At 42.5% G+C, this 12,113-nt stretch overlaps 1 protein-coding gene and 3 pseudogenes across 1 annotated transcript; all 4 read left to right on the forward strand.

Annotated features, from left to right (window-relative positions):
* Positions 1–477: 477 nt before the first annotated feature.
* LOC100959921 lies at positions 478–2,120 on the forward strand (annotated as a pseudogene).
* Positions 2,121–7,722: 5,602 nt separating this feature from the next.
* Positions 7,723–7,974, forward strand: LOC111723124 (ubiquitin-like protein 5). The gene has a single exon (XM_023509574.1). The coding sequence runs from the start codon at positions 7,723–7,725 to the stop codon at positions 7,939–7,941; it is 219 nt and encodes a 72-aa protein (XP_023365342.1). The 3' UTR covers positions 7,942–7,974.
* Positions 7,975–8,969: 995 nt separating this feature from the next.
* Positions 8,970–9,434, forward strand: LOC100958010 (annotated as a pseudogene).
* A 259-nt stretch (positions 9,435–9,693) lies between these two features.
* On the forward strand, positions 9,694–10,189 carry LOC100960225 (annotated as a pseudogene).
* The last annotated feature ends 1,924 nt before the right edge of the window (positions 10,190–12,113 follow it).

Genomic DNA, 12,113 nt, shown 5'->3' on the forward strand with positions numbered 1-12,113 from the left:
CTGGACTGTCTGCGCACCAACCAGGAGGTAGACCAACCTTTAAAAATCCAACTCCTGGGCAGTACCTGTGGCTCGGTGGCTAGGGTGCTGGTCCCATATACCAAGGGTGGTGGGTTCGAAACCAGCCCCTGCCCAACTGCAACAAAAAGTAGCCAGGTGTTGTGGTGGACACCTGTAGTCCCAGTTACTCAGGAGGCTGAGGCAAGAGAATAACCTCAGCCCAAGAGCTGGAGGTTGCTGTGGGCTGTGATGTCACAGCACTCTACCAAGGGCGACAGAGTGAGACTCTGTCTCTAAAAAGTAAAATATAAATAAATAAAATCCAACTCCTTAAGCACTTGGGGCTCACTCAGAAACCCCATGGTGGGACACAGAGCCAGTCACCAGCCAGGCCTTCAATAAAAGGACTCTGCTGTAAATGTGACTTGCTTGGCTGTGTGGCCTTTGTGGAATCCCTGGGCACAACACTGTGATACCATGGCACAGGATGACATGGGTGAAATCTTGCTTCTCCTTCCAGCTTCTCCACCCAGGGCACCTGACTTCCACTATGTTCCTAGTAGTTGTGACAAAGGTCCCAAAGGACATGAAGAGGGTCTGGAGTCAGGCAACTGTTCTCCTGCAGCAGAGCAAAGAAGTTTATTACATTGGAAAGACCTCCCTGAGCATTGTCCAGCCTGGGACCCAGAGTCCTTTTGTCTGGGTCCAGATCTCAGCCCATCTCTGGCCTTCAGGCCTTCTGGGGTGGGGTGGGGGGGAATTCAGTCTGAATTCAAACAGGCTGAAGAGGGGAGGGAAAGCTACAACACTTACTGGGCTACAGCTGTAGGTCAGTGTGAAAGAAAATAAATCATGTCAAAGCAGAGAAAGATAAAATGGAAATTACTCAGATTTTTGATTTCTTCCTACTGTCTGTCTGGATAAAAAGCAGGTTCTGGCTATTTGTCCTCATCTGACATTTTTGATAAAAGTTGATTGGTAAAGTATTTTGGTGGAACATTCACAACAGATAAAGCAGCAGACAAGGGCAGCACCTGTGCCTCAAAGCAGTAGGGTGCCGGCCCCATATGCTGGAGATGAGGGGTTCAAACCCAGCTCTGGCCAAAAACTGCTAAAAAAAAAAAAAAAAAAAAAAGGAAGAAGAAGAAGCAGACAACTTGTACGTGCTGGATGAGGCACTATAGTTTTATAGCCCAAACTGTTTAAGTTTGTCTCAACCTGTTAAAAGTCAAAAGGGGCCCAGGCATGGTAGTTCATGCCTATAATCCCAGCACTCTGGGAGACTGAGGCAGGTGGATTGCCTGACTTTAGGAGTCCTAGATGAGCCTGAGCAAGACCAAGAACACATCTCTAAAAAAAAATAATAAAATAAAATAAAACAGCCAGGTGTTGTGGTGGGGGCCTGTAGCCCCAGCTACTTGGAGGCTGGGGCAAGAGGATCACTTGAGCTGAAGAGTTTGAAGTTGCTGTGAGCTGTGATGCCACCACACTTGACTAAGGACAACAAAGTGACATTCTGTCTCAAAAAAGAAAAGAAAAAGAAGGTGGTCCCTGTGGCTCAAAGGAGAAGGCTCTGGCCCCATATGCTGGAGGTGGTTGATTCAAACCTAGACCCAGCCAAAAACTGCCCCCCCCCAAAAAAGATAAAAATAAAAGAAGAAGAGAGCCTTAAGGATACTATGCAGGCATTCTTTTCCTGAGTGCTTTTACATATTCTCAAATATTCTTCAAATCGGTTTTTTTAAAAACATATTTCCTTGATGATCATACTGTTTATGAATTAAAACAAAGTTGCTTTCTAAGGTGACATGGGGGTCAGTGTGGTCTTTCTGAGATTCCCCCCTGGCATACTGTGGCCAGGGTCAGAAAGTGCAGAGGTGATGGTGCAGCCCATCAATCTCATCTTCAGACACTTATGAAATAGACCCCGGGTTCAACTGTGGTTCTATCACCAAGTGGATATGTGGATGAAGGGCTGTATCACTGGTGTTGATGAGTATAAAAACTTTGTTTTAGATGATGCTGAAGAGATTCATTCTAAAACAAAGTCAAGAAGACAACTGGGTCGAATCATGCTAAAAGGAGATAATATCGTTCTGCTACAAAGTGTCTCCAACTAGAAATGATCAAGGAATTGAGAAATTGTTGAGAAGGCAATACAGGATTGGGGGGCATACTTTGTTGGGAGTATCCTAAAATATTTGTGTATATGGTTATGATTACTCTTATGCTATTTCAAAATGATAATAAATGCTGTGGGATTGTTTTAATTAAAGCAATGAATTAAACCAATCCTGGGATCACTGTTTGTTGGCGATTTTGCTGTTGAACTTCAGACATTGTATAACCGATCTAATTTGTTTCTCAGAAGAACCTTATGACAGAGGTGATTGCTATTTCAATTTTGCATATAAGGATTAAGAAGCTCGACAAGATTTACTGACCCAGCAAGCCTCAGAGCTAGGATTAGCTGCCTGGCTGTGGGACAGTGAGAGACTGAGTTAGACTGAACAGTCTCTTCTAGCTGGTTTTCCACCCTGGGTGTGGACCAGCCAGTCCTTCTCCTGCCTATCTTCCCAGCCTCTCTCCAGTCCCCAAGTGCAGGAGGACGTCCCTCTCAGACCCTTCCCTTTGCCCCACCTCACCAGACATTCCTCAGGGCCTGCAGTGCTGGTGGTGTCTTCCTGGTGTGAGCAAACCTTCAGGAAAGGATAATTGCCCACAAGCTGAGAAAGAGTAACGTTCCCCCAAGCCTTCCATCTAGTCTTAGGAGTTTTGACCTTCTCAGGTGATCTGAAGCACTGCTGAAGAACTATTGGACTGAAGACTCTGTAGTGACTGCTCCCCAACTCAAGTCAGCATGCTTTCCTGGCTTGTGTGTCTTTCATGGCCATACTACACTAAGGAACACTGGCCCCTCAGATGATCTGTGCTGTTAGAAATTTTGGATCCTCAAGTGCTTGTGTGCAATGACTCTAAATGGACAGGACTGCTGCCTCTGACAGTACAGATGCCTAAGAGTCTGCCAGGAAGACAAGCGATGGCTGGTTCCACTCTGCTGTCAATGTCCTCACACTGGCACAAGCATATGTCCTGGGAAAATGGCATCCAAATTGTCATTGACTGTGTGGGAGATGACTAATGCTGCCACCTTGGCCATTCAGGGCCCACAGGACCCACTGAGCTCACCAGCTAAGGTGACAATGAGTGGCTAGCTGAGCAACCCCTGACCTTCTGCTGGCAGGACAAGCTGGCATATCATTATTCCCAGCACCTCTGGTGGTAGCTTGAGGATTGTAGAGAAACAGTAGAAGAGATCTGGGAAACAGGCCACCCCATGGTCAGCACACAGTGGGACCGTCTGAGGGACCCTTCTTTGACCACTTTAGCAATTTCTGGAGGCTGGGATGTGGGACCAGGTCACTGCTTCAGCCAGCCTGGCCACATTCTGTGGTAATGGTCCTCCTGCACCCAAGGAAGTGTGCCCTGAACATGACTCTATAGTGCAGCCTGGAGGTTGTGTCAATCAATTGTTCCATGAATCTAAGGGACAGACCTTTGTAGCCACATGCAGGTCAGCAGGCATGTGAAGTCAATAGCCCTGCTAAAGGGGTATCTGAGTCTGAGAGATGGGCTGAAGGACAGGTTGTGCCATGGCCTTGGCTGGCCCAGCACTGCCAGTGAGCCCTGGGGCATAAAACCAAGAGCAAGGTGCTTTTTGGGGTCTCAGCGTCAGTAAGACATGGGGTGTGTACGAGGAGACTCTCCTTCCCACGCAGCTTTCCTGAATCTTGGGGGACAAGCCTGCTATGAACGCCAAGCATCTTTTGTCCCCTGCTGACTCTCTGTGAGCAGCAAAGTAGCTTTTCTTAAACCTGCACGTTGTCTCACTGGGCTCACATGACCGATAGAGGGACAAGGCATGGTGGGCAGCTTTGCAGGTGCATTTACCCCCTCTGCCTAGCTTCCCAGCTGTTCATGGCTGCCTGGTTCAGAAAGCATGCTGGGGACACAGAGAGGGAATGATGCAGCAATGACGAACTCTCCCTTCCTAAAAACTCTAGTCTCTCTTGAAAATCAGTCCTTTGTTCCAGTGATGAGCTTTCAAACCAAAACAAGTTAGGAAGAGGTCTGCCTTCCTGCCTTCTTGCCCTGGTTCCCTCAAGCACACAGGAGATCCAGAGGTTGATGCTCCATTTGCGGAAATCCAGGAGCTGGGAATCCACAACTCCCCTGTTTCCCTGACACTGTCCCCTCCACCCCCTCCTTACCAAGAGGAAGTCCCCTCCCTGATTGAACACTCAGTGAGAGCAGAGGCTGCCTCCCCTCACCTGCCCACACTGTGACCTAGCAGCTAACAAGGGCCAGTAAATGTTTGCTAGTGAAGGAACGTGGGCCCCCTGTGTCCTGACGGCTCAGAGGCTAGAGTGAGCAGAGGCTTCAGCAATGAGCTCCTTCCATATCTCTGGGCCAGAATCTTCTAAAGTGAATTCATTCTTCTCTCTCCTCAAATACCTTGGAGTTCATTTCCCCCTGGAGGTGGCTGCTTCACAGAAGGTGCTTCGGTCAGGGAAGGGCATTCATATTAACTGAGTCTGTCCCCAGAGCCAGGTTCTCGCCTAACATGGAGGGTACAGTCCAGCATGGAGGCCTACCACTCTGCCCTGTCTGGTCACTCTTCCCAGTATGTGCGGTGAGCTCCTCCACACTTCTTGACCGTGACTAAAAGAGTCATTCTGATTGTCTCAACAATGAGTCGAGCTAAAAGCCATTCTTGAAATTGAAGAACACGTAAATTCCTCTGAATGCAGATGGATTAATGTAAGAAAGCAGGTGTCGTGTTTCCCACAGCTGGAGTACAAAAATTCTTTCAAATCTTAGTGCCTTCTTGCATAGATTTGGGAAAGCACCAAGTCATAGGGTTGCAAAGAAATCAGAAGGACCTGCAGTTTCCTCATTTATGAAATCAAGGTTTTGGCCATCCCACAGCACTGCTTTAAGAATCAAATAATTTAATATCCACAAAACATTATTAGTCTTTAGTCTTCATTCCCTATTGATCTCTGGTCTCTCCTGCCTCCCATCTCAAAATTCCTTAATCAATGATTTATCAAGTTATGTGTAGAATCTGAAAGCCTCAAAAAGCTTCTGGCCTCATAGAGTGAGTAGTCTCCACCTTAATAAGAAGAATGATGGCAAACATGAGGTTCAAAGTCAGACTGTCAGGGTCAGAGGCTCACTCCAGATCAAGCATCTCTGCTTCAGTGTCTTCAAGTTTACATGGAAATAAAACAATACCTACTAGTGCTCAATAAATTAACTAAGTCATGTCTGGGTGCACAAAAATCAGTGGTTAGGGTGCCAGCCACATGTGTGGGGGCTGATGGGATAGAACACTACCCAGGCCTGCTAAAAAAACAAAGGAAAAAAAATTAACCAAGTCGGATTTGAAAAGGTGGGTTGGGTAAAGCCACAAAGAGGTGTGGCTAGGGAGGGCTGAGTAGGGCATATGCATGGTGGGCTTCTCAGGGTTGTATTTAAGTAATGCCTCTCAGAGCAGTGCTGTGTTGCTCTGAAAGGCTGAAGTAGAGATTGGAAGTGCCTTCCAGTGGTAAGTAAGCGCATTTCGTGGTGACCAAAATTTCTTTTGTGGGAGTCTATCTGCCTGATCCTGGTGTTTGGAGGGGTTTGAGTGTTCATCTCTCTCTCTTTTTTTCTGAGATAAGGTTTTCTATGCTCCCTAGCTTGGTCTCCCAACTCCTGGACTTTAGTGATCCTCTCCCCTCAGATTTCCCATATAATTGAGATTAAGGGTGTCCCCCATTGTGCTGGCTTTTTGAGCTTTCACTTTTTAAAAGTACAAGCATAAAACAAAAATAATAAAATAAAAGTGCACACTTACTGATGGGGTCAGCTCATGTAACCAAAGAATTATCTATGGATGCTTTACAGTGGAATCTGGGAATAGTAGAGGCTCCGGTGTTTAAATATCAACGTGTAGTTGCATGAAAGGATGTTTCTTATTTAGAGATACATATGGGAGTATTTTCAGGTGAAATATCTGCAATTCATTTTAAAATACTGAAAGTGGGTTGTTGAGGAGTGAAGATTGGCCATGGATTGCTCAGGCGTACCAGTCCGAGGTTGCTGTGAGCTATGATGGTGGAGCTCATAGGGTGCCAGAGTGAGACTGTCTCAAAAAAAAAAAAAAAATTCCTTCCTTTTTTTTTTTTTTTTTTTTTTTTGAGACCGTCTCACTTGTTGCCTCAAGCTAGAGTGCCCTGGTGTCCAAGCTCACATTAACCTGAAACTCCTAGGCTCAAGGGATCCGCTTGCCTCAGCCTCTGAGTGGCTGGAACTCCAGAGATGTGCCACAAAACCTATTGAATCTATTGGGGGTTTTAACTAGAGATGGGGAGTTGCTCTTGCTCAGATTAGTCTCAACTCCTGAACTCAAGCAATCCAGTGGCCTCCCCATACCAGAATGCTAGAAAACTCTTCTTACCAACTTCTTCTGGCCAAGGATAAGATACAAATATATCCTCTAGAGCTCATTATGGTGGTTAAGTAAATGCTCATGTTTCATGGAAGGAAATTGTCCTTTGGGCCATAAGGTAGAATTTAGTGTGCCTGTATTTCTGGGAGATTTGATGTGAGCGGTGGACATTTTTTATTTAAATATAACTCTTAACTCAGGGGAGTAGTGCAGGGGAAGCATGCTGGGCCCATAAATTTGACTCTTAAGACTGTGTGAGATGGTGACTGAATATTTATTTGCTGTATTTTTCTGTGTTTTTCCTTCACTCATGTTGTTTTTTTAGGAGCTATTTTGACCAGGTTATGTATGTCTGGGTGTTTCTCCCTGGTCCTGAGCTAATGTGAACAGAGACCCAGAAGGGCCAGACAATAGCCTGACCAAGCTTCGTTGTGGTCAGCCTCTCTCTCTTAGAACTAGTTAGCTGCCACCTTTGGACTTTGGCCTAGGGGGTTCTGGAATACCCAATAATTAAGAGGATGGCATTCTTACAGTCTATTACAGTGGTTCTCAACCTTTGGGTCCCGACCCCTTTGGGGGTCGAACGATCATTTCACAGGGGTTGCCTAAATACATCCTGCATATAAGATATTTATGTTATGATTCATAGCAGTAGCAAAATTACAGTTATGAAGTAACAATGAAAATAATTTTATGGTTGGTGGGGTCACCACAATATGAGGAACTGTTTTAATTGCTTATAGAATTAAGAAGGTTGAGAACCACTGGTCTATCAGCTTAGGTTTCTCATCCTTTCCTTATAAAGCCTTGAATCCCATCACAGGAGCCCCCAGCATCATGATCTCATCTGACCCTAATTATCACCCAAAGGCCCCATCCCCAAATGTCATCATCATATTAATTTGTGAAATAAGTTTCCAACAGTTGAATTGTAGGAGGACACATTCAAACAAGCAGAAACCACCCAGGTCTGGTGTTCTTACATGAGGCAATTACTTGATAAACTTCTGTTCTATGGAAATCAGTCTTTCTATGCTTTCTATGTCCTGGTTATTTTTTGGTAACTGTATTCACCTAAAAAATAATTTTCCTTTCCTCTAGGATTTTAAATGTGTGGAGATTGCAGAAGAATCTCTCATGGTTTTTAAAATCTTGTCCATCAGAGCACTTGAGGCTGGAGGTTGTAGTGTCTGCAGGTTGGAAGTGAGTTTGGAGCTCCAACCTGGATGATCACGGTTGTTTGCAACGACCATCTGAGGAAGAAGGTGTGTATTAAATTCAACACCAATGACACCAGTGGGGACCTTAAGAAGCTGATTGCAGCCCAAACTGGCACCCAGTGGAACAAGATTGTCCTTAAGAAGTGGAACACGATTGTTAAGGACCACTTGTTTCTAGGGGACTATGAAATCCATGATGGGATGAACTTGGAGCTTTATTACTAACAGAGCAGACTTCCTGCCCCCACTCTAACTTTCTTTTCCTCCCACACTGGTATGGAGGCTTGTTTTTAAAAACTCATATCAGAAAGGAGTCACCAATGGCCAGGAGATAATATGCCCAAGTTTTTTGTTTTTTGTAATTAATGTATCTGTTTCTGTTTCAGCTTCCATTTTCAGCCGAGTGTTTTATTTATTTTTTATATTTTATTTCATTTTATTATTAAATCATAACAGTGTACATTAATACTATCATGGGGTACAGTGTACTGTTTCTCTATACAATTTGAACTAGTTTCATCCAACTGGTTAACATAGCCTTCATGTCTTTTTCTTAGCTATTGTGTTAAGACATTTATATTCTACATTTAGAGAGATTCACATGTACCCTTATAGGATGAACCATAGGAGTGATCCCGCCAATCACCTTTCCTCCAGCCCCCCTCCCCTCCCCTCCCCTCCCTCTCCCCTCGTCCCATGTGCCTGAGCTAAAATTGACATCATCTAACACCAGTAAGATTAGCCCATATCAAAAAATCCCAAAATCACAGATGCTGGCGTGGGTGTGGAAAAAAGGGAACACGTCTACACTGCTGGTGGGAATGCAAACTAATACATTCCTTTTGGAAAGACATCTGGAGAACACTTAAAGAACTAAAAATAGACCTGCCATTTGATCCTATAATTCCTCTATTAGGTATATATCCAGTATATCCAGAAGACCAAAAATCACAGTACAATAAAGATATTTGTATAAGAATGTTCATTGAAGCCCAATTCATAATTAATTGCTAGGTCATGGAAGAAGCCCAAGAGCCCACTGATCCACGAATGGATCAATAAATTGTGGTATATGTACACCGTGGAATACTATGCAGCCATCAAGAAAGATGAAGACTTTTCCTTCTTCATGTTTACATGGATGGAGCTGGAAAATATTCTTCTAAGCAAATTATCCCAAGAATGGAAGAAAAAGTATCCAGTGTACTCAGCCCTACTATGAAACTAATTTGTAGCTTTCATAGGAAAGCAATATGCCCAAGTTTTACTGTGACTATTGTGATACGTACCTCACCCATGACTCTCCATCTGTGAGAAAGACACATTGCAGTGGGAGGAAGCACCTAGAGAATGTGAGGGACTACTGTCAGAAATGGATGGAAGAGCAATCCCAGAGCCTAATTGACAAAACAACAGATGCATTTCAACAAGGAAAACTACGTCCTACTCCATTCTCTGGTCCTCCTTTTGCAGGGGCGATGATTCCACCTCCCGGCTATGTTCTGGGTCCTCCTCATCCTGGTATGATGCCAGCACCCCATATGTGGGGCCCTTCCATGATGCTGTTGATGGGTCCTCCTCCTGGGATGATGCCAGTTGGACCTGCTCCTGGAATGAGGCCACCCATGGGAGGTCACATGCCAATGAAGCCTGAGCCCCCAATGATGAGAATACCTGCTGGTCCCATGTTGGTACCCACTCATCCTAGAATGACTTGACCAGACAGATAAGGGTAGAGGGGAGTTTTCTTTATGTCAGTTTCATATTACTTGTTCTGTTTCACCAGGAGATCATGGTGCTGTGACTCTGGGTGTTTTCTTAATAGCATGGTAAGGAAGACTTGCTCTTCCTTCCTCTCAAAGATAGAATAGTTTTGAAAGGAAGAAGTAAACCCCCAAAAGGGGCAGTTATTATTTGTATTGTGGAATGTGAAAATAAAACTGTTAAGTATTTTAGTTAAAAAATAAAATACAATCAAAACTCACTTTAATGTGGAAGGCACTGGAAGTGAGGCAGTGCAAGTAGTGAAACCTGCTGGGTGCTGTAGGCTGGTGTGCTGATGGGATGGCAGAAGAGGAAGAACCTGCTTTTGAAGAAGAAAATGAAGAAATTAGAGGAGCTGCAGAAGGTGGACAGGGTAAAAGACAAAGACTTTTTTCTGAAGAATTGAGATGTATGATGTGTGGCGTCAGAGATGAAAAGAATCCTTATACTAAGTCAGTACTGTTTCTCTAGAGAGAGCTTCTTGAAGATTATCTCCTCTGTAATATCTACTGTGATAGAGTTCATTACTGAAATGACTCACAAGGCCAGGTCTATTGGCAGACAAGGTTGAGTACAAGTTGAAGATACCATCTTCTTGATTCAAAAGGACCCCGGGAAGTTGGCTAGGGTTAAAGACTTGTTTATTGCTATGAATGAAGAATTGAAATGGGCAAGAAAAACATTTGATAAAGCAAACTGTGGATGTTGACATCTTTTGTAATTTCCGAAACTTCATTATGTTCTAGGGAAACTGTATGTAAGAATTGTTATGTTTTCTACAGTAAGGTCCTGATGTCTACCTATGTAAATGAAAAGTAGACAAACCAAGTTTTCTGCCTTTATTTTCATGGCTGTGATTTTTATAGTGATATTAGATTAATTGCCTGCCTTTGTATGACCATACTTGAATTACTTATTGATTTTTAATGACCACAGATAAGTTAAAACACCTTTCAAATCATGCAGTTCTTTCTGACTGTTAGCCAGGGATTAAATATTAATAGTGTTTGTGTGTTAGGCATATTTGTGCCAACGTAAACTGTGCTGTGGCTGTTTAACATATAAACCTAAATGGTCTTTGAAAGCTGAAATATGTGTTTTATGTATTCTGAAGTTTTTATGGGAAAGTCGTCTGAGATTATTGTAGTGAACATTTTTTATATTTAATTTAAAGCGATGATATAGGAAAAGATCGTTTTTTTGGATATAGATGTTTATCTGTTTTAAATGCTGATTTTTTTATTTTTTTATTTTTTTGCAATTTTTGGCAAGGGCCAGGTTTGAACCCACCACCACTGGTATATGGGGCCAGCGCTCTACTCCTCTGAGCCGCAGGCACCGCCCATGACTGATTTCTTTCAATATTCTTTTTTTCTGATAATAAGAATGATTTTATTTTCTGGGAGGGACAGACTTTCATGTGAATCTTCCACGTTGGAAAGCTTTTTTGATTTAAGACTTTTGGGGGATTATAATATACTTTTTGTTAAGTTTTGGGAGAAGCTTCTAAAAATCAATGTTTTCAGTAGCAAGAATGACATTGCCAAAAATGGAATGGCATTGATGGCAAGATAAACATTTAGAGTAATGTTTTATTTGCATATTTGTAAGTACTTATTCATTGTGGAAACATATACTTGATGAAAACTGTGTGTCTGTAGAAGCCCTCTTTTTTTTAGTCTTCTCCTACAATGTTTATTATTACCTTCTTATATTTTTATGTTGCATTCAGCATAAATCAAAATGAAATAATGATCTGTTTAATTGGCTCAGAAAAGAGCCATGTGAAAAGAAAAACATTGGGTAGAATTTTACCAGTAAGAATTAGCATTTAGAGGGATGGATTTGAGTTACAGTCCCATGGAAACCCTTTTGTAATTCAGGACATATGGGTTTTGTATGTATGTACCTTATCAAATTATTATTGTATTTATGTTGAAATAAGGATTAAAATTGCATTAAAATAGATCCCTGAATATTCCTCTTTGTGAAAATTGACTTTCTGTGTGCCACTTAAAAATGTTACCTATAATTCAGTATTTGGGAAAATTTTTTGTTCTTGACCTTTTCATATTAAAGAATACAGTGTAGAATATCGAACAAAAAAATCTCTGACATTAATATAAACTTAAATACTGCAAAAAAAATCTCAGTCAACAAACTTTTCCCCTTTCGTTTCTTCTATATTTGTACTTGTTCTACTTACATTAATTTTAATACTATGGCTAAAACATGAAATTTGCCATCAAAACCCCCTTTAAATGTATAGTTTAGTAATTTCTCTCCTTGATAAAATCAGTTAGTAGTTTGTTTAATTGACTTAATCAAATCAGGATTTTGATTTGTTTACAGATTGTTTTGAAGTCTGTGACTGGCTAGGAACAGTGACTCACACCTGTAATCCTCCCACTCTGGGAGGCCAAGACAGGTGGATTGCTTGATCTCTGGAGTTTGAGAGTAGCCTGAGCAAGAGCCAGACCCCATCTCTACTGAAGGTAGCAACAGGCTCACATCTGCAGTTTTGGGATTCTGTAATGTGGGCTAATCTTACTGGGGTTAGGTGATATCTCAAAGTGGTTTTGATTTGTATTTCTCTGATGATTAAAGATGATGAGCATTTTCTCATGTGTTTG

This window comes from Otolemur garnettii, unplaced genomic scaffold, assembly GCF_000181295.1.
Source record: "Otolemur garnettii isolate 467f Iridium unplaced genomic scaffold, OtoGar3 scaffold00008, whole genome shotgun sequence".
In the NCBI taxonomy this organism is placed as follows: Eukaryota; Metazoa; Chordata; class Mammalia; order Primates; family Galagidae; genus Otolemur; species Otolemur garnettii.